The 22,304-nt window shown below is 43.4% G+C and overlaps 1 protein-coding gene across 4 annotated transcripts in view; it reads right to left on the bottom strand.

Moving 5' to 3' along the window:
* Nucleotides 1–5,149: 5,149 nt before the first annotated feature.
* LOC107403025 (disks large homolog 5-like) overlaps nucleotides 5,150–22,304 on the bottom strand; it is a 40,630-nt gene continuing 23,475 nt past the window's right edge. For 2 of the 4 annotated variants that reach the window (XM_076544582.1, XM_076544581.1), the window contains exons 3-7: nucleotides 13,595–13,736; nucleotides 12,565–12,745; nucleotides 11,559–11,674; nucleotides 9,569–9,669; nucleotides 5,150–9,409 (exon numbers count right to left, since the gene is read on the bottom strand). In XM_076544582.1, the coding sequence (XP_076400697.1) occupies nucleotides 9,582–9,669; nucleotides 11,559–11,674; nucleotides 12,565–12,745; nucleotides 13,595–13,698 (489 nt within the window). In that variant the 5' untranslated portion in view covers nucleotides 13,699–13,736 and the 3' untranslated portion in view covers nucleotides 5,150–9,409; nucleotides 9,569–9,581. The remainder of the gene's footprint in view (nucleotides 9,410–9,568; nucleotides 9,670–11,558; nucleotides 11,675–12,564; nucleotides 12,746–13,594; nucleotides 13,737–22,304) is intronic. The other 2 variants (XM_076544583.1, XM_042284601.2) reach the window with 1 other exon arrangement.

Raw genomic sequence — 22,304 nt, forward strand, 5'->3', positions numbered from 1 at the left:
TCAATCCTCCCATTCCTTTATAGGTAGAGTGTCTCAGAAGTCAGCTGGTTTCCTCTGCACAAGGTGACCCACGAGACAATCTCCTTGGACTTATTCACAGTTGCACAGGATGCAACTTGGCTTCAGAGCCTTCAGTCTTCTTTTGTCAGAGCCAGAAGAGAACTGGTACTATCCACAAGCACTCAGGGAGTGTGGGGGTGCCCAAGTCACTTCCTGGATGCTTCAGACCTTCATATTGATGGAAAAGCCGTGCAGGACAAAACTTGGTCATCAGATTCACCTGCCCTTCCTCACATACAGCTGAGGACACCCAGGGAAGTCAGGAAGGGGACAGTCTCTGTCCTAATGCACTACCTCTAAAAGCTCTCAGGCTACACTGGAGATCTGTGGGCCACTCATACAGAAGGGATCTCAGAAACCTTAGGACTCACTGGCAAACAGCAATGCCTGGGGACTCCTACACTGCTAGTGGTTGTGATGTGAAGTATGAGAACCTCAAGCTTTGCCAGGGCAGTTTCCTCTCCCTATTTTTAGTGCAACAATTCCTAAAGAAATGGAGTGGGGATGAAGAGCAGTGATGATAGTAAAATAGTTCCCCTGATTCCTTCCTCACTCAGAGGGAAAGCAGAATACCTCCAGCAGAGCAGGCTGTAAGCTCCTGGCTTTGCCAAACTAAACATCAGAAATCCTTGACTCTGGGTCTGCCCTTTAGAAACTCAGAGAAGGATAGGCTCGTTACTTCCCAGAGGAGCTGCTGAACCCTACTCTTGGGAGGCCCAGGGAAAGTCCAACTCCTCCAGGAAGCTCCCTATCTCCTGCACAGTAATCACTGTGCCTTCCCCTGGAACATCTATTTCTTGCTGTTTTACATGAGACCAAATGCCAGCTTCCTTCTGTGTGTCTCTGGTCTCCTTGTGCTCTCCATTCTATCTCTCTAGTAGTCTGCTCAGTCTTTTCTCTAACATGTCTTTGGTTGAGTCTTATAGGTACTGGACAAATGCCCTAAGGGTCATGGGTGTTTCCACAACACTGGTGACATCTCAGATGATGACAGAGCTCTCCAGAATACAAGAGATTGTCAAAGGAAGGAATTGCTAATACCACATGTTACATTCCTCACCTCCCTGAAGCCAAGGTGCCCTTTCCAGGAGATTCTCCATGGTCAAGGGGAAGGATGAGAGAGAAAGCGTCACCAGCTACATACAGATCGAGCACTGGTTTCAACCAGATCCTGCCACCCCTCACTGAGCTGAAATGAGATGGGGTTCAGGAAGGCATCAGGAGCTGCTAGGCACTCTCACCCACTGTTCTCTCTGAGGTTTACTGAGGCCCAGTGATTCCTTCCAGATAGAGAATGAGCACCAGGCATGGCTGTGTCTTCTCCAGCACAGCATTAAGGTACTAGAAATGGTACTAACGACCACAGCTATAATTGCCTTTATTTTCCCAATCCCCAGGGACCTGTCACTGAAGAATGAACTACTGGTCCAGTTCAATGAAGTAGCCCAAGGGAGGTTTGAAAACTCTCTCTGATCCCCTGAAAATGGTGGCAGGTGGGTGGCAGCTTGCCACAACACCAATAATTACGCTGGATTAAGGGCTTCCAAAACTGGGGCAGAAGATAGCAGATGCACTCCTCTTACCTATAAACTCAAGCAAAGAAATTTAGGCTAGAAGATTCTGCTAACGGTGCCTCCATAAGTCCCTGTACTGTTGCTGTGAAAAGACACCATGACAAGGCAACTCTGATAAAAGAAAGAATTTAATTGTGGGCTCGCTTACAGATTCAGAGATTTACTCCATTACCATCATGGTGGCACCAATGCAGCTGCAGCAGGAGCTGAGAGCTACGTCCTGATCTGCCATGAGGGAGAACTGGACTACTTCTGGCTTCTGAAACCTCAAAGCCCAACCCCCAGTGACACACTTACTCCAAAAAGGCCACACATCCCAATCCTCAAATGATGCCACTCCCTGATGACTAAGCATTCAGGTATATGAGCCTATGGGGATCTGTTGCTGGATCCTAAGGGCTCCCTTGAAGGAAAAGGTGGCATCAACGGCACAGATGCTGGGAGTCAATGGTAGGCAGATATCAGACTCCTTGATTTAACAATGCCTTATATACCTTCCTCTCAGCACCCAGTCTGTGTCCAAATCTGGTGGCATTATGTGCTTGTCCCTTATTGTCTGGGCATGATCAGGAACTCTGACAGTGCCTGTTGCTAGGCCCTGAGGCAGACTCCACATGATCAGGAACTCTGAAAGTGACCAGGAACTCTGAAATTGACAGTTGCTAGGCCCTCAGGCAGACTCCAGAGTGGCTCATAAGGAAGTACATTGTGTGCATGTCTTGGCAACTGGTTTGAGCCAATTTCCTGGTCCCTATGGGCCTGTCCTACTACAGGGATCATTCTTATTTGAACCACCACAATGCCCCTGTTTACAGTGCAAGATTGATCTCACCCTCAGCATAAGCCTTTAGGCATCTTTGGATGGCCTAGTTGTCTTATCTATAAAGTAGAATGATAATGTTGAACATATAACTTGTGGGAGAAATATGCCTTCAATTTTTTTGGAAGCCACCTGATAATTCCCCACTCCCTGGTACTTTCTAACCTCAGTTTGGCTGCCATATAACATCCTTCCTCTTACTTTGAGCACTCAGGAGGTCTGGTTACTTTCCTTTTTATTTCTGCATGGACCCTGGCCTCCAGGCAGGTAACATGTTTGCTGTTGAAGGTGGTGCAAGTGTTACAGCTCCAGAGGGAAAAGTAACCTGACTTTTTGGGAAGTCAGACCATACCTGAAGCAGTGAAGGGAGGTATCCTGGATACCTACAGCACTGGAGGAAAAGATATTCTGATTTGTTGGGAAGTCAGGCTATACCTGAAGCTGGGGTCTGGTGGAGGATGGTTTCCCTACAGGATGTAGCAATTCTTCTCTTCTCTGAGAGAGAGCCATTACAGCTGAGCTCTGCTCTGCCCCCTTTAAGGGAGCTACCCAGCAGAGGTATCCATTCCTTCTGCTCTCCCCCACTAAGGGAAAGTCCCAGCAGAGGTATCCATTCCTTCTGCTCTCCTCTGCTAAGGGAAAGTCCCAGCAGAGATATCCATTTCTTCTCAGCTCAGACCCAAGATGTTACTTCTTCTGCTTCACTCTGCAAAGGGGAACCCACTGCAGAAATGTAGCAATCTGCTCAGATTCTGGCAAAAAAGTTGCTACTTATGCTCCTTTCCCAAGGGGGTTTCCCAGCAGAAGTATCCATTTCTTCTTCTGCTCAGTTCCCCTAAGGGAATATCCCAAAAGGGACTCTGTCCCTCATGTGGGAAAGAAGATCTTCACCCAAAATCTTGAAAGAGATTTATTTCGGAAGGAGGAATCAGGATAGAGGCTGACTCTGCCAGGGTGGAGAAGGACAACTGATAACTGAACAGGCAGGGAGGCTTATGTAGGGCTTCTTAGGGGTAGAGTTTTTCCAGGAAGAAGCTTTTCTGCTCAGGGATTGGTTGGTTTTCCTGCTCAGGGATTGGTTGATTTAGTTGGTCAGGGGCAAAGTTGGCTCTGATTTCAGGGCCAAAGTGTGTTTCTTTTACTGGCCCTTTTTAGCCTTTTGGCTCTAGTTTCAGGGCCACAGTATTTTTTTTTTTTTTTTTTTTTTGGCTGGCTCTGGTTCCAGGGCCAAAGTGTGATTCTTTGGCTGTGGTTTCAGGGTCAGGGTATGCTTTTTTGGTTCTTGTTTCAGGGTTAAAGTGTTTCTTTCACTGGCTTGGGTTTCAGACCAGGATGTGTTCCTTTTCTTTTCTTTTCTTTTCTTTTCTTTTCTTTTCTTTTCTTTTCTTTTCTTTTCTTTTCTTTTCTCTTCTCTTCTCTTCTTTTCTTTTCTTTTTCTATTTAAAGAAATTCTCTATTCATTTTACATGCCAACCACAGATTCCCCTCCCCTCCCCCCCCCCTGTTTCTTTCATAGGCTCTGGTTTCAGGACCAGGGTGGGTTTCTTGGGCTGGCACTTTTACAATACAGATGGGCTTCTCCAGAGGTCTCCAAGCAACTAGTCTTAGTTCTGGCACTCCCCTCTACTAACCGGAAAGAAAAGATCATAATGTTCGTGGGAAATTCTGACTGTTTCAGGTTATCCCTATGATGAGAAGCAGGACGGCTCAGAACAGGCACACACACAGAGAAATGAGTGACCTTGGGAACTTTTCGACAACAATCTGATAACAGTTGCTTGGGAAAAGAGTGCTATCATCCCATATCATTTGATTTCTCTGGTTTCAAGGATTGTGAACTGAACCTGATCTCTAAGCTTCCTTTATTCACTCAGGCAGCTTCTCTCTCCCTGGAGTGATTTCTACCTGAGACTGTCACAGCATTAGGAAGATTGATAACTACTGCCAAAGATGGTCCTCATGACATGCAGATTCCTGGACTTTGGCCTAGACACTTTGGCTAGGCCAATAGTATAATAAGCCCTCTCTGCACATTGCTCAATTTATCAGCAAGACTCCAGTGAGCCAGGACCCCATGAATCCCCCCTAGGAAGTATCTAAGATGCTTACGACTGCAGGTAAGCTAGGAGAGCATCACTGACTTATACCTAAGGCTTTTGTAGGCCCAGCAATTGTCTTCAGGGCCTTGGCTCTGCTGGGTGACTAGGGAGGGTTCTGCCTGCTGCAGGAAATCCAGGCTGGTCTATCAGATAAGAGGCTTCAGCTCCCCAACTGCTACCTGTTCTGGGAGACAGAACCAGAGAGCACACAGGGCCAAGTCAGGCCATGTTTCCACATACTGCTCCATCAGGTCTCTCTCTCCACAGTGAAGACAGGCTGTTCTTCACGTTTATTTATATTATTGTCTTAGGGAGGGTCTCTTGTAGCCCAAGCTTGCCTCAGACTCCTGATCATTCTGTGACTGCTTCTCTGGTGTTGGGATTAGTGGCATGTCACCACACCACCATTCCTGGCAGCTCCTCTTTATTGGATGTTCCCTTCAGTGTTACCCCATCATACCTGCTGACACTTTAATAACCTCCCATAATTGTCAACTGAATGAATCTATTAAGGAGAGTAAAGGAGATTGTTAACAGCTAACAATAATACAAATAGAATGCAGTAAGGGCTAAATGGTAGTGGAATGTGACACAGACAGCAGGGAATGAAGGAGGAAGGACATTGTCTCCCCTCTACTGTCACAACATTGAACATTCTCAGTGTTTTCTCACTGAGGGTCTCTGTCCATTTAGAGAACATCAGAGATGTATGTGTGTGTCTGTTGTCACGCACAGATCCAAGTCTTCTTCTGTATGAAACAAAACTTCTATAACCTCCAAAGCCTTTGTGGTCCCCTCCCTAGCATCATTCTGGCAGCCTCACCTTCTTTCATGCAGTATTTGTCCAAAAATCTCAAGGGAAACATGGTTTTCCTTCATGATTTCACCATAAATGTGTGTCACTTGACAAAACAAGGTTGAGAGTTGCCTGGTATGGAATTTTGTTCTCAAAACTTTTATTATTTATTTATCTACATATTTATATATGTGTTTGCACACATGTGCCAGAGCATGGTTGTGATTCAATGGACAAGTTGCAGCCATTAGTTCTCTACTCTCACAAGCATACTCCCAGGGTCATACTCAGGAGTGCTGATTCTGTGAATTCCTTGGCTCTGGGTGGTGTATAAACTGCTCACAGCTAAGAGGAATATGAACAGAGGGTAGTTATGGTGACCTGGACCAATTTTGACACATTCAGAACATGTTATCCTCATTTGAGAAGTCTGTCAGCTCCAGTTTGGCATGGACAAGCCATCGAGACTGTCTTATCATTCACTACAATGTCTGGGCTCTTAGAAGAAATAAGGAGACAATCAATCATGGTTAGACAAGCATCTATAGAAGATGTGTTGGGACATTTGGGGAGTAACAAAGGTCTTAGCAAATCTACAAATTTGAGATGACCACATTGTCTTAATCTATTTTTTTCATAATGATTTGCTCTTGGCCTTCTTTATTTCTATGATTTGTGTAGCCAAACTAAAATAAGAAAAAGTCCCAAATCACTCAAATGGGATACATAGTAATATATTTATATGTGTGCATCAGTTGCAGAGATTCTAGCATAAGTAAGGAATGGGAAGCCAGTTGTCTTAGCTTTAGTGGGCCAAGAGCTGGCACCCCCAACTACCTACCACTCAGAGACAATTTGTGGTACATTGTTATTCTCTCCATCAATAAGGTGTGTCCCAGGGATATAATTTCATGTCTCTAGGCTTGTCTGCATTATCTTTACCTGCTTAGTCATTTTCCAGTTCATCACCAAAATCACAGATTTAATTAGCTACATATCTATGTTTATGGTCTCTGTGTATGGCTATTCTTCATTGTAAATATTCGTCCTCAAAATGAATGTTTGCCACAGTTAACTAAGGGTAAGAAGTGGAGGGGGGAGGATTTTAGAAGCTTCTAGGAAACCTCCAATTTACTGTATGACACTCCATAGGATGTAATAGTGTTAATTTTACATCCCCATCATCTCTAGTGTACTAAGATTGAACTTAGCACATGTATTTGCTAGGCAAGTATTCTGTCTCTGAGTTATATTCCTGTCTTATAACTCCATTCATCTGCTACAACTACTAGAGGGCAGAAATCAAGAGGAGCTTTAACTGTCAATTTAGCCCCCATAAGAATGGCCCACTTGAGTAGCTGACAGAAACTTTACAAGAGTAGACATGCTTATCTGAGATAGAAGAAGTGCCCCAGTCCACATTACACACTCTGCACAGTTTAGTCTGAGAAAGGCTGATAGCAAACTGTTATCTATCTGCACAAATGCAAGGAGAAGAAGCCATGTAATCTATCTGGTAGCATTTATCATAAGAGCCAAGAACTATGCTGAGGATTCACATGGCATAAGGCATGGCTGAACATAGGCTCCTTACCAATAATGAAAGATGGACAGGAAGACACATGCCACAAGTTGGTGATTGGTAGTGTAGGATGAATGAAGTCTTAGCTGGTTCCAGTGTGTCTACAGGTACTGTGTCAGAGTCAGTGCAGAAAGAGAAAGTGACCCATGAAAGGGAGGAACTGAAATGAATCACCTGCTTCTCTGTTTTTAGAGATCTTAAAGCAATGGTTTGAGAGAAAGAGACTGGAACTTACAAGGATAATTCCTTCACACATTAACTCTCTGACTTACTGTGAGTCTCAGGTCAGATCCATTCCAGGAAAACTTCAGAAGAATAAAGCCTCATCTGAAAGAAACCTTTCCTCAATGCACTGTGACTTCTGCTGTGGTAAAAGAGTAGCATCAACCATCCATCCCCCTTTCAAGCCTTGCAGAGACACACTCTCCACCAGAGGCATGTGGCTTTGCTGCAGGTTCCATCCACCCAGACAAATGTGAAGTTTCCACTTAACACTGCTTAGCTGTTGCATCACAGTTATATCTTACCCCATCTCCATCCCATGATGGTTTCATAAAGTGCATTTCATCTGATGGGCTGGAGAGATCAGTGTAACTCTCCCAGAGGACCCAGAGATCACTTAATAATCATCTGTGACTCCAGTTCCATGTGGAATCCACTGCCCTTTCTGGCTTTAGTGAAAACTGATTGCTTGTGGTACATAGAAAGCAGGCAAAATACCCATATTCATAAATACAAGTAAATGAATCTCAAAAAAATTCCATGCAAAATAAATGGTCAAGGCAACAGCACATTAAAAAGACCACATCTCAATACGTCTTAGAGGGTTACTACCCCTCCATTGCCACTGTCACTGGTGCTGTATTTCAGGAAAAGAAAGGCAGACGGCTATAGGTTTCCTCATTTCTTCTATACTCTTGTAACAAATGTTCTCACTTCCTGAGATGCATAAAAAACATAGGCGTATTTCTAAAAAATCTGATATGAATGATCATGTCATGAACATGTGTGTATCTATTATCCACTTTTTGGAGTAGGTAGACAAGTAAAGTCAGGTGTTTAACATGGATCTTTTTCCACCATGAAGTGGATATTCATGGAATAGGCCATGTGATTCACACCCAAGATACCATCTTGGTTTGTAACCCTGTCTGGCTGGGAACTCACAATGTAGCCTAAGGCTCCTAGAACTTGCAGAGATCCATCTCTGCCTGTTGAGTTCTAAGGTTACAGGAGTGTGACACCACACCTGACTACAAAAGCTACTTTCAGAATGAAGGGAATGTACCAGGGTTAGCTGCCCACCATGGGAGAACCTACTCTGTTGGAGGAGGTGGAGGGGAAGGTGGGAGGGAGAGGGAGGAGGGATGAGAGGTGGATCTGTAGTTGGTAAGTAAATTGAATAAAAAATTTTTAAAAAATAATGAATAGTTGGAAATAACTTTTTTATTTGTGAAAATACAGAAATTTGACTGAATAGGGGCTTAAAGGGGCACTTAGTATATCCAGTGTATAGCCTTAGCAATATATGAAATCAAAGAAAAAACAAAAGAACCAAAAAATAGCAAAACAGCAAAACAAAACAAAGAACATCAAAATCTAAATTCATGCAAACCCCAAAACAAAACAAAACTATTTACACTAAGATGCATTCTCATGGTGCAGATTTAGTGCAGGGTCCTACACCCTGTGGCTGGTTTTAGACACAAGTTGAAATACAACCCTGAATTGAAATAACCTCTTCAAGACAAGTGTAGTCATGCCACTTTGAGGCTTTTAGGTTAAGCCTTTGCCAAAGTTGATCTTATGCCATATTGGCCACTGTATGATTCTGTCAGTGAAAATGTGTCTGTGGGCTGATTCAAGACCAAAAAAGAACATGGGGAGCGTCTGCTATTCAAAGATGTAAAAGCTCATGGTGGCATCCTTCCTAAACAGAACAATTCACTTCACCATCACATGTGCACGACATTGAGTAGGTCCAGCACTGGACTGGAGTGAGAATATGATGCATCCTTTGTGTGGTCTGTCTGGATAGCAGCATGACAACAACACAGTCTGGTGACATATCTCCCTCCACATATGAAGGGCCGAGGACTCAGTCAGCTCACAAAAGTTTGTAGCAATAAACTTTCAGAGTAACTGCGAATAGAAACATATTCTCTCTCCATGTTGTTGTGGCCCTCACTGGGAACACTTGCTGGTAGATTTCAGCTTTTTCTGCATAATTCTTGGTGGTTTCTTTTTTTAATCTCAAGCATCTTGATGGTTTCTTTACTCCATAACTAGTGAATCAACAGACACATGGATCAGATTATGGATGGACCACAGCAGGGCAGATGATACTTGCCTCACTGGTGATTTTACAACTAGTAGTACACGTCTTGTTCTGAGGAGGCCTTGATCATAGAGTGGAGAATGTCAGGGGTTCCGGTTGACTATGGATTCCTTCAGCCTCCTCAGTTCTCATAAAGGGTGCTGTGAGAAAAGAAAAGGCAATCAGATCCAACAACAGCCTTGCTGTGTTTCTGGTTAGACAAATTCAGGGCTTATTCACACATAGCAAACAAGAATCAAGGAGAAACATCCACCCCACAAATGCCATGTTGCTGGGGATGGGATGTCATGGTGACTCACTTGCTTATGACACTTAGTGCTCCTGCTGCAGCAGCTCTGTTGGCAGGAGGCTCTCATCCTGAGCTGTGGACTGTTCCAGATCATGTTGGAGTTTTTCTGACCTAGAGGAGGAAGTTAGTAAGGGCAGAGTCCTGGTGGGGTCTGCCATGTCACCTGTCAGTCTGTGATATCAGAAGAACTCAATTGTGCTGGAGAGTCAACAATGATCTTTGGCAGCAGTCATTGTTTCTACCCCTAAGGAATAAGTGTCACAGAATAGCTGGGCCTTGAATTATTTTCTGCCCTTAACAAGTATCAGATGTTGATCTGAGTACTGTATGTACTTTGCTCTATGAGAAAGAATAGGATTTTTCCTACAGTGTAGGGACATCATTTAAACAAAAAGAATAGCATATTAAAGTCATACATAACATCATATTGAAGACACGCAGACTGTTCATGATGAGTTTCTCATCGACCACCTCATTTTTTTCCTTCAATTTCTGTTTATTTCTTTCTAGGCAGGGTTATAATATGCATCTCTGACTAACTTGTTACATATTCTAGGATGGCTACAAGAGGCCAGAAATTTCCCGCCTGTGCTCCCAAAACACTTAGATTAAAGACATGCACGATCACATACACTTGTCCTTATTTCTGATTTTAATTGATATTATTTTATTTTTCTTTCCATGTTGTATAATGATGTTTGATATAGAAAACCTTAAAATTTCAAGCTGTGTTTTTTCTATTCTGTTTTAGAGGGATTACATGAGCAAGGGTGGTAAAGATCTTGATCGGGAAATCTACAGAAACAACTGAACCTAGCTCAAAGGAACTCAGGAAATTAGACCAACAGCCGTGGAATCTGCTTGGGACTGGACTAGACCCTCTTCATATGGGGGACAGTTGTGTAGCTGGGCCTGTTTGAGAGGCCCTTGGCAGTGTGATCAGGATCTATCCCTGGTGCATAAGCTGTCTTTCTGGATTCCATTACCTATGGTCGGACACCTTGCTCTCGCTTCATAAAGAGGGGAATGGCCTCTTTATGAAGCGAGTGCCTCAACAGAATGTACCAGGATTAGCTGTCCCACCATGGGAGAACTTACCTTGTTGGAGGAGAGGATGAAGTGTGGGAGGAGAAGTTGGGTGGGGAGGTGGAGAAGGGAAGAAAGGGGGATCTGTGGTTAGTATGTAAAATGAATAAAAAATAATTTAAAAAAGACCATCTCATTTTTATACATAGACTTAATACAACTTTGCAAACTAGACAGCTGAATAAGGTCATATGAAATGATCAGGCCTCCTGCACCCAGGTAATATGCAAGATGGAACCTGTCATGCTAGAGCAGCATTTCTTGAGTCATGTGTCTGAGAATATTGTCACTGCATGGTATCAGGCAATAAGCAAAAACAGCTTATCCTTAGGCCTACACCTGGGAATCTACATCCTGGTACTCTAGAGGATGTTTACACAACACTCTGTGAAGGTTCTGAATAATCCTCAGCAGAGACATCTGCCTGGGTTCATCCTGCCAATGACTAAACTTATTATATCCCCAGTACACTTTACATGGGAAATCCTCAAACAATGAAGACAGTTAGTGTTACATCAAATAATGACAAGGGCGTGAATCTCATCCCTACAGGTGATATTCCTGAATAAATATGTGATTTCAGATATGGTGACACACACCTTTAAATCCCATCACTTGAGAGGCTTAAGCAGGCAGAGCTCTGTAGTTCAAGGAAAGCCTGCTGAGAACACACCAGAGATATCAGAAGGGAGGCATGGGGACACAAGTCTACAGATACAAGAAGTATCAAACATATTGTTTGCCGGATAAAAGTTCTTATTGACGTGACCAGCATAATACTCTGAGTTCTGAGTTGGACTACCCTTGCTTGGAGTGGGGAGTCTTGCTGATAAGCAAAAGCCCACAAAGGATTGAGAGCTTTAGTACAGGGGACCCAAATGGATCCATGCCCCAACATCAGCCTGGGTTCCTACCTCATCTGGGAGACAGACAAATGATACTGCAGCTTTATTGCCAAGTGTTTTTGCTGTAAGACCAGCTCCCTCTGCTTCAGCAAGCTCTGGAGTCTCTCCTCCATTCTTTGCTGCTCCTGTTCATTAGAAGATTGTGTCTTTAGTGGAGGGTTGAGTATAGTATAGTTAAAACGTTTTCACAAAAGTGCAAGCACACAGAGAGGATCCCAAAAGCTTGCTGGTCAGTCAGTCTCACCAAATTTCAAGCTCATTGGGACATGAGAAAGCCTGTTTCAAGTTCATAAGACAGAGACTGACAGAGAGAAACCCAGTGGGCTCCTCTAGGTGTCATCCACATGCAATATGCACTGCACTCCCACATGCCTCTGTTACACACACACACATACACACACACATACACACACACACACACACACACACACGCACGCACGCACGCACACACGCATGCACGCATGCACGCACGCGCGCGCACACACACAAAACACACAGAGAGACAGAGAGAGATAAATGGGTGAGACGAAAAGCACAAAGTGATAGAGGAGCAGTTATCTTTAGAATAAGCACAGCGGCCTTTAGGAAAAGTCCCAAAACTCAGCTTTCCATCCTTGGGAACTAAAATGGCCTAGGGGAGCATACTCTGCTTGGTCAGTCTGTGTGGAGGTGGTTAGAGAATTTTTATTCTTGAATTCAAGTCTGTGTATAGCAATCCTTCCATTGCAATGACATGTAGCTGTGTGATGAGTGATTGACCTGTTTGCCCCTTTTGACTACAGCTTCAAGAAGAGCATCAGGGATTGCATGCCAATGACCTATATTCTCAGAGGAGACTCACTTCCCAGAAATACTAATGCACAGACACAGAATGAACAATTTTATGTCATAAAGTGGGTGGATGGATGGGTGTATAGATGAGGAAAGTGATGAGATAAAGCACAGGTGTCTGGATGGTAAAGTTACATAAGTAAATGGTGCTGAACTTAACTGTGACCCAGCTGCCTGTCCCTACCTGCTGTTGCTGGTTCTGGAGGTCACTGGTCTCTTCTTGGTCTTTATTGAGCACTTTCGATTCACCCAAGTGGTGCTTCAGCAGGGCCCAATCCTCCAGTAGTTTATTCTTCTCTTGCCTCAGCATGTCCAACTTCTTCTTGATCTGACTCTGATCCATCAGGAGCCGGCTCTGCAGAACACTGGAAACACTCCAAATAGTAAGACCTTGCCAGCTGCCTCTGGTCACCCAAGACTCCATGCCTCAACAACCCAACCCTATCCCAGGTTCACAGGAAGATGTAAACAAGCACCTTCAACAGCAATGAGAGTGGCACTCAAGACCAAAAATAGAGAACAGTTATTTCTTGCAAGAATCAAACTATTTCTGAAAACCCTCCAAAATAACAGAAATTCATGCACTTCCATAAACAAGAGGAGTACCCCACCTGACCTAATTGGTCCAGTCATGAGGAAACACCAGCAGGCAATGTGAAGGTACACTTGGGGAAGTAGGAGACCCAGAGGGTGCATAGATCCCATAGCAGTCAGCTTTTGCCTGACAACCTTCTGGTGATGCCAGTTGCTCTTCTACCTAACCAGTGGTTCTCAGCATGCGAGTTGTGAACCCTTTGGGATCTAAAGAGCCTTTCACAAGGGACATTTATTAGATGTCCTATATAGACATTTACATTAAAATTCATAACAGTAGCACAATAAAGTTAAGACATCGCAACAAAATAATTTTATGGTTGGGGCCATCAAAACAATGAAGGAATGTATTGAGGTGTCACAGCATTAGGAAGGTTGATAACCACTGATCTAGAGGATACTGAGTGTGACAATATGGTACTTGGAAGAGCTAACAGTCTCTTTAACCCTTAGCAAAACTGAGTAAAGAGAAATAAGTCCAAAGGCTGCTTTGCTAATGCTGCTGGCTAAGAAGCAGAAAAACTAGATACAGATCTGCAGACCCTGCAGTCCAGATACAAAGAAAATCAGAGTTGGCCATTGTACAACAGTTGGGGGCCCCTGTCAAGATGAGCACTTACCAAAGGAAGACTTTCTCCTTGGTCAGCTCACTGAGCTTCTGTGAGGCCTCTAAATTCTCATTCTCGAAATTCTGCAGGTCTGACAACACCTGTTGGTGTTCCATTTAAAGTTTCAGAGAAAGGATTTGGCCTGTGGTAGGGCCTGGACCCAGAAGCAAAGAATTCCATGAATATAGGCCTCAAGGATCACATGAATTCACTGTGTGTTCTATATTAATGGAATTAATGAGATGCCACAGCCTGGCTCCTATGTAGTGGGACCTCAGGCTGCTTATGACACTTGCTCTTCTGGTCCCAGGCCTGCAGAGGCAGGGTGTTAAGAGGGATGCAGCTGGGCCTGAATGAGCTCCCTCAGGAGTCCTGCACAGCCAGCTTGGTATGGAGTTCCCACGAGTCTATCACAGGTCTGGGTCCACCAGAAACTGTGATGTTTCTGCTGTCTTCAAATAAGCGATTCTCATTCCAAGGTGCTTATATTGACATGTAGGCTAACATCACATCATGAACATTTCTGAGGATGGGACTCAATATTATGACAGCTTCATAAATTCCCCCAGAGCATTTCTAGTTGACACCAAGGTGAACACACTGGCAAAGTGTTATGCTGCTCAAAATGGGGCTCCCAGTACACCATGTAGATAATGCCTAGATACTGAGACAAGCAACACTTTATGATCAACTACAGACCCTTAATTGCAGGATGAAGAGGGACACATATGCACAAACACACAAACACATAGATACAAAAAGTTGGAGGAGAGGGAGAGACAGGGAGACAGAAAGAGAGTGTCAGAGAGAGAAACTGAGAGAGGGAAAGGCGATAGAATGTTCTCATTGAGATGCCAAACTAATCCATGCAATTGTGTCATTTCAGAGAGTTCTAAGAGCAGCAGACCTCGGTACCAGGCCTTGCTGCCACATATTAAGATGATGGACCAGGCCTCTCCAGCTGCTACTAGAAGCATCTAGCACACAATGTCTTGCCAGGCAAGTAAAAAAAAAAAAAATCACAGCATGCTCACACTAGCTACCACTTGACAGGATCTCTCCAAATGCATGCTGGGAACTCACACACTACTGCCTCAATCCCTGAGTTATGTGATTCAGGCCACAGGTTCTGGTTTTCATTTGGAGGAAGCAGAACAGTCTATGTCCCCATCTCACTCCTGCCCTATGTTAGGTTTTGCTTCAGGGAAGCATTTAGAGAAATGGTGTTGGGCAAACAGATACCGTGAAGGTGCACCCAACCTCCCAGACACCCATTTTTTAGACAAAATAAACTAAGGGTGAAATTGTGGAACCAAGACAGTCACCATGGAGTTTGAAACAGTAAATACCTGTTGTCCAAGGATCCTTCAGTTACTAAGATGAGGTGATCTCTCAGATCATTCTGTTGATATATATTTGCACATGAAGGATAGAGTTATACTAAAATTGGAAACTGGCTTAACCTGATAGAAAAGAATTGTTACAAAAGTGTTATAAATTTTTAAAAAGTGTAATGAAGAGATGAAAATCTCTGAGCTCTATCTACTTTGTACTCTAACACACTTTATCTCTTAATTTCTTTGCCCCCTACCTCAAAAAAATAGTATCTTAAGACATATAATTTCTTTAACTTTGGATTTGTAATTTCCTGGGTCATGGTTAAAATTTGTAAAATATATAACAAAATCAGCTGAAAACTTGTAACAAAAGTTTATCACTTTAGAAATCTATACATAGGCAGCATGTATGAAAGTTATTATTCCTACTGTCCCCTTTGGTTATTATTATATCTCCCTTGTAGACTAAATAGGCAATCACAGTTCCTCAAAATATTTTGGAGAAAGATGGAATTTAATATCATGAGATTTCCCTAAGGAAATATAAATCTACTCAGGATAGAAGAACCTGACTCAAAAGATGTATGCCTCACCACTTTTGTATTTGCTAACTGTTGAATACCAGGATTCTGGAAAATTTAAATAAGAAACAAATATGTAACTGATAAATTTGGTATATTTGATTTAAAAAAAGGCTCTTAAATACCTAAGATCTATTTAGGCTAGCAGAAATGCACTTGAAGATACAATATCTTTGTCTTTCCCAACTTTGTTCAGCTTTAATCTCTCTGCATAAACTGAGTCATATAAGAAACTGTGATATTCTATAATGGTACACCCTGGACGAGTGAAAAATAAAATTAAGTTCAAGTCTATGAACTGTTTTCATTTAAGTTTTATATTTGAGGCTAAAGGATCTTAAGTTAAATCTTCAATCCAAATTTTTAAAACTCAAACAATAGGGATAAAATTGTAAAATCCTAATTATAGAAAAAGCTTCCAACTCTTTGTAAACTGTTAAATACAATCAGGTGCTACAAGTTAATAATGATCACCTCATAAATAATAAAATTCTTTAAAGTCTTCTAAAACTATGCTTGTAGTCATACTAATTACAAATCTATTTCATTTTACAGGGAAAAGCTTCAGTTAGAATGATGCTCATATTTTCAAGGTTAGGCCAAAAGCAATGATTAAAAATGAATGAAGTTTGTTTACACAGACAGTTTACCTTGCTGAAAGACTTTACACTGAAAGAAATAACCCTCATGATGTGTTTCAGTGGAACTTCTCACTATTCCTTTATTTCAAGGAACTTGCTTTGTAATTAGGTAAATAAACAAGTAATAAATTCAATTCTATTAAAACATGACAGTAATAGTGAACTGCTCACTCATTTTTCTCCAGAGAACACAGAACAAAAATCTTGCCTAGGAGAAAAGCTAGAAGAGGTCCTGACTCAGGCTGCAGGCAGGAGGCTTAATCAAGGGCTTGGTGCCATGAGCTGTCTGTTACTGAGACTGTAGGAGCTTTCCCTGCTTATGCCGGGTCCAATAATGCACGCATCCAATATGTACAGTGCTAGCAAAAGAAATTTTGTCTTGTCTTTAACATAAACAATGGAGACATTTTAATTGTCTTTCAGAAATTGAAAGCCAGGACACCACTCATATTCCTTGTATTTGTGATTAAAACACTTAATTCTTTTAAATTTATATTTAAATATAAATTTTATATCAAAATTTTTGTATATCATAAGAAGTTAAAACAAACAATGTAAACAGGCTTAGCTGGGTTTAAAAATAAGTGTGAATTAAAAGGTTTTAAAAATATTTCTACTAGATAATATAAATATAGTGTCCAACAATGCCAAAATAATTGCATGTTGCTCAAATTCCCTTGGAGGCCAAAATGGGTTAAACAAAAATGCAATCAGTAGAAGTTGGGGTATTTGGTAGTTTTCATCTAAAATTATTCTTTCTTAGCCATCAAGTATCTGGATGCCTATGCTCAGAATAGGCTCACTACAGGCATGCATGATGCCTCTCTCTAGCCAGTCAGCTGCAGAGCACAACCTGTGTTTAGCATGGGCCACTGGCATCTCCACAAAGACACATTTGTGTCTTATCTAAAACTTGATTTTGGCAAATAGTTCTTTATGGGTGTCCTTTCTAGAACTCCTATTACAACTTAAAACTAGTAATGATCCTGCTTATACTAGACAACACCTTCGAGATTTTACACTTTATGGAATATTAATCATGTTACTAAAATCCGCTACTATCCACAAGATCCAGCTATTGTAAAACACGGTCAAATAATTAAATGGCAAATTATAAAAATAAAAGGGCAAAATTTATGAACCTAGATGAATCAAAACACAATACTAGATGCAGCCTGATTAAATGTCTCTGAAAGTCATTAGGGGAAGCAAGGTAACTGTGATTTGCTACAACTGGCCCATGACTCCTATGGGGAGAGCACTTTTCTTGCTAGAAATCTCGAACAGCTCACGGTAAAAGCTCCTCATGCACAGCCCTGCTCCTGCAAACATCCAACTGCCTTTGACTCTGGAGCTCAGATACAGGGAGCAGGATGCTATTATCTGTTTAGTGGAAGATTTTGTGAGAAATTCTATGGTGACTGATTCTTGAGAGGTCTAAAATTGGCGATGTCTAACTTTAGGGCTAAGAGCTTTCAACTGTGTCCAAAGTTTATTTTGGAAATTTCAGGAGACCTTCGATTATGGGCAGTAGGTGAACAGGTGAGGGGTGTTTTCTCAAAAAGCCTGGGGTCAGGCCTAACTCCCATCACCTGTTCCTTCATCCTGAAAACTCAAGGACCAGTGGGGATGGAGAAGGCGTGGGAGCAGCCACAGGGATAGGTCAGAGTCAGAATCGGGGTGTGACCTTCTGGTGCTTTAAATCATCAGCCTTCGTCTCCAGGCGGAAGGCGAGCCAGTGAGCGGAGAGGCTGTGGGTTCAGGCCACAGCTGTGCAGGCTGAGGTGGTGGAGTCTCGGGCACTTAGCCACTTTCCCTAAGGAGCAAATGCAGTCTGGCCGCGGGCAAGCTCAAGCTCAAATGATGAGGAGAGCCTTTAGGCCAGCCCAGAGATCATCCCCGTCTCTGCCACAGCAGCCAACTGCATTAAGCCCTGGAGGCCAGGATGCAGTTGCTGAGGGCCACTCTAAGGCTCAAGCCTCAGGGCATAAGAACCCAGGCTGTGGGCCCTGCCGGACAGCTCCGACCCCAGCATCTTGGTCTCCGGTGGATGCAATTGCTGATTGCCTCACTGAGGCTCAAGACACAGGGAACCAGAACCCAGCCTGTGGGCCCCGCCCCACAGCTCAGACCCTAACATCCTCTTTGGAAGCCCTGCCAAGAGTCGGCGAAGCTGGCCCCGAGCAAGACAACGAAGGGCAGGCCGCCATTAAGGATCCTCAGTGCAAGGAGCGCCTTGCCCGGTGGGTGCAGAGTCTGGTCAGGGCCCTGATCAAGATGGAGGCCATGTTTGGGAGGGATAAACTCAGGAAAGTGTTTGACACTGAACAAGGAGGAGCTGCTGCTCCAGGTGCATCTGGCCTAGGAGCAGGACCACTTCGAGGACCTGGCCTCTTCCCTGAAGAAGATGCAGCCACACTTTCTCTACCTGAAGGGCATCATCTTGCTGACACAGATCCCAGACGGCAAGGGTGAGTGGAAGTCCCCCTTGGCTCCTCCAGCCTGTCGGCCACCCTTCCTTTCTACAGTTTACTGAGCTGGGCAAGGATCTGGTGGAGGGCACTGCTCTACCTGTATGACAAGGGTGACACTTCTTCCCTTAGCTTACCCAGGAAGTGACCACTGGCTCCACCCAAATTCACACCTCCTGCCTCTGCCCTGAGGGTCTCTGGGAACAATAATAATAACCCAGCAACAAAAGCCTTGCCTTTCCTGTTGTGTTTGCTGCTCCTGTAGGGTCCTCAGGAGGTCATCATGTTTGGTGGCTGGGCAGAGGTGGAGAACGTCTTGGAAGGATGTGGGTCATCTCCTTTTCTAAGCTCCTCACCATTCCTTAGGTCTTTGTGAGTCATGGGTTGATATCACCAAGATGGGATTCTATGCCAGAGCAGAAAGTCTAAGTTTTGATCCCTGACTCTCTGTTTTAGGATCACAAGGACTTTTCTCTTTGTGATGCTTTCCTTCTAGCTTCCAGGAACTCGGTCTCTAGCTGGCCTGAATTTGTTGTGAATTATGCACAACACTTTCCCCAGATCCCTTTAGAAACTAATGGACCAGAAAAGTTAAGGAAGTTACAGGCACCATGTGAAAATCCTAGTAGTGGTTGGTGAGGCTCAGTTCCCTCCCTGAGAGCTCTGAGTTCCCAGTGGAGGAGAGAGAGCTGGTGACTATCTACTTTGAGTGGAGCCCTTTGGAACCCTGTAGTCTTGACTTGGAAGTGACTAGAGGGGGAGAGGTGATGCTGGGAATTTGTGGTAGACTTGATCTGAGGAGAATGGAAGCCATCCTCTTAGAAAAGCCAGAAGACAGTGCAGAGGAAGGAGCGCTGCCATGCATGGTGTGTGTTGTTGCAGGAATGCTAAATTGTCCAATTTAATTGCAGTAAATGGCATGTGACCTATTATTTCTGCTTTGCCCAAGAGAGAACTGTGGTTTTCAGGGGTTAAAATGCTCAGGAAGGATTGAATGCTAGGAGTTTTTAATTGTGTGACGCTTTATTTAACATATTCAGAGCTTGGAAACAATAGCATATTGTCTTGTTTAGATCCCGCCTTTGTCTTAAGTGAACCAATACATATAATAAAATCAATAAAGGCACATGAAGAGATCAGGGAAAAACAAAAAAGAAAACAACAAAAATTCCTGTAACAACTTGTGGGCCCTAGGTTGAGGAGACCCATTTCTGTGGCTGTTAAAAGCTGCACTTATGAAGGGAGTGATGCCTTTCTATATGGTGCCCTTTCTGGCAACTCTTATCACCCTGGACCGTCTCATCCTTCCTTTCTCTAGCTGGAGGAAACTGACATGCAGAGAGGCTAATGTTCCATCCTCATAACAGAAAATATCATGGGTGTCCCTGATGTGTCCCCCTTGGACTTGTGGCTTTTGCACTCTGTTCCTCAGACCTGTATCCTATCCCTATAAATGTGGTTATTGGAGTTCCTGGGCAAAGCTGGTAGTCTCCTTGGATAACCCTTTGAACTTGCTTAGAAGGGGCTGTCACATGTCCTAAGAGGAAAGGAACCTCATAAAGGAACTTTTCCCTTTAAATGTCTTCTATTTATTTCTTGAGTGAGGAAGTTTATCAAAGATCTGTTTGCAGAAGCCTTGCTAAGGAAGCATAGAAATTAGAGGGGAGCCAAGTAGTCCTCATAGGGATGTGTGAATCAGCCCTATGGTTAACCTCTGGATTAAAAAACCTAGTGGACAGATTGCTACTCATCACTTACACCTTCCATACCTGCCAGTTATGGTGCTTCTCTGATCTGACCTTTAAGGAGCTTCCCCTGACTTCCAAGGAAGGACATAGCTTAACATTCTCCATATCTCAACATTCTAGTGGTCAGGAAATCCATAGACAATAACTTGGAATGAACTTGAGCTTGTTTTAGTTAATATATTAGAAGAAATTATGGTAGCACTTGATATGGCAAGACACCATTTGGTGCCATTTGTGGACAGGGTTACTTGGTGTATAAGTCAATGGTGTCTTCGTAATACTGTGACTGAAAACACAAGTTTCAGTCACAGGGAAGGAGGAGCTCCTGTTCTGGGACAGATAGGCTGCTCTTGAGCATCTTATGAATTACTTTCACATCTCACAGACTTGTGGCAATCTCATTGACCCAGAGTGGTTTCTTAGCATCTTTATTGCATTGAGTCCCAAGTCCAGCAACTTAGCAGGGCAAGAAATGATTTTACTCCACAGACACAGCGTATAGTTCCTTTTGAGGAAGTCAAGGCAGGAACTCAGTCAGCTAGTCACATCCTACCCACAGTGAAGAGCAGAGAGAAAGGAATACACCCATGCTGCCTGCTTGCCTCTGCTTATGCTCTAGCTTTCTATACTGTTACACTTCAGGTCCCAGCCGAAGAAATGATGCTGCCTACTTTCAGGGCGGGTCTTCCCATCTCAATTAACTATCTGTAAAATCCACCAAATGCCCCAAATCAACCTGATCTAGGTAATTCTCCATTGAGAGTTTGCCTTCCCAGGTGACTCTAATTTGGCTCAATCTGATAATAAAAACTAATAAGCACACTATCCCAGCATTATTGCCAGGAACTGAGCACATTTGAGCCTTGTATCTAAGGTCTCTAGTTGGACCCTAGGTTTGGAGAGGCCCAGTGTGTGTGGGATATCAGGCATTCTGGGAACTGAGAAGAACTCAGAAAGGCCTGGCCTGTGGTGATTTCTGACATATGAGTTGTGCAGGTGGGCTATTGAGGAAAAAAAAGGAGGCCTCCTACTTGTTAAGAATATTTCTTTGTCCAACCTAGTGGATCTCTGAACAACTCCAATTGATGTCCTCATCATTGTCTATTGTCACTTTGTCTCTGTGTCTTGCTTTACCTGTGTTTGTATTCCAACTAGGGGGTGTGGTGGTATTGTGTTCCCCAAAATATTGTGTACTCTAATAAATTTATCTGGGGTCAGAGAACAGACAGCCGCTAGATACAAAGGCTAGAAAATGGTGGCACTCACACCTTTAATCCTAGCATTCCAGAGATAGAAATACCTCTGGATCTCTGTGAGTTCAAGGCCACATTGGAAATAGCCAAGCATGGTGACACACGCCTTTAATCCCAGAAAGCCAGCCTTTAATCCCAGAGAGTGGTGGTAGAAAGCAAAAAGGTATATAAGGTGTGAGGACCAGAAACTAGAAGCATTTGGCTGGTTAAGGTTTTGGGCTGGTTAAGCATTCAGGCTTTTGAGTAGTAGTACAGCTGAGAGCCATTGGGATGAGGACACAGAAGCTTCCAGTCGGAGGAAACAAGACCAGCTGAGGATGCAGTGAGGTGAGATAGCTGTGGCTTGTTCTGTCTCTCTGATCTACCAACATGGACCCCAATAACTCGCCTCGGGTTTGATTTTATTATAAGAACTTTTAAGATTCCTTCTACAAGGGGGACTGAAATGGACAAGCCTCATGGGTTACAAGACCGGTAAGCTGGATTTCCCTCTGGTTTGTACTCTAAAAACTCCCTCCACCCCCCCCCCCCCAGTTAAGGATCCAGTCCTGCCAAGAAAATGGGCCTCCTTGGAATTATAACACTGAAGGAAGTAGGGGATCACTCTGATTGCCACCAGGCCCTGGTAGAAGGAAAGTGTTATCTGTCTTGTGTGTATGAATAGGTCTGCTTCCTGATGCAACTGTAAGTT

The sequence above is a fragment of the Peromyscus maniculatus genome, chromosome 9 (genome assembly GCF_049852395.1).
Source record: "Peromyscus maniculatus bairdii isolate BWxNUB_F1_BW_parent chromosome 9, HU_Pman_BW_mat_3.1, whole genome shotgun sequence".
NCBI classification, from domain to species: Eukaryota; Metazoa; Chordata; class Mammalia; order Rodentia; family Cricetidae; genus Peromyscus; species Peromyscus maniculatus.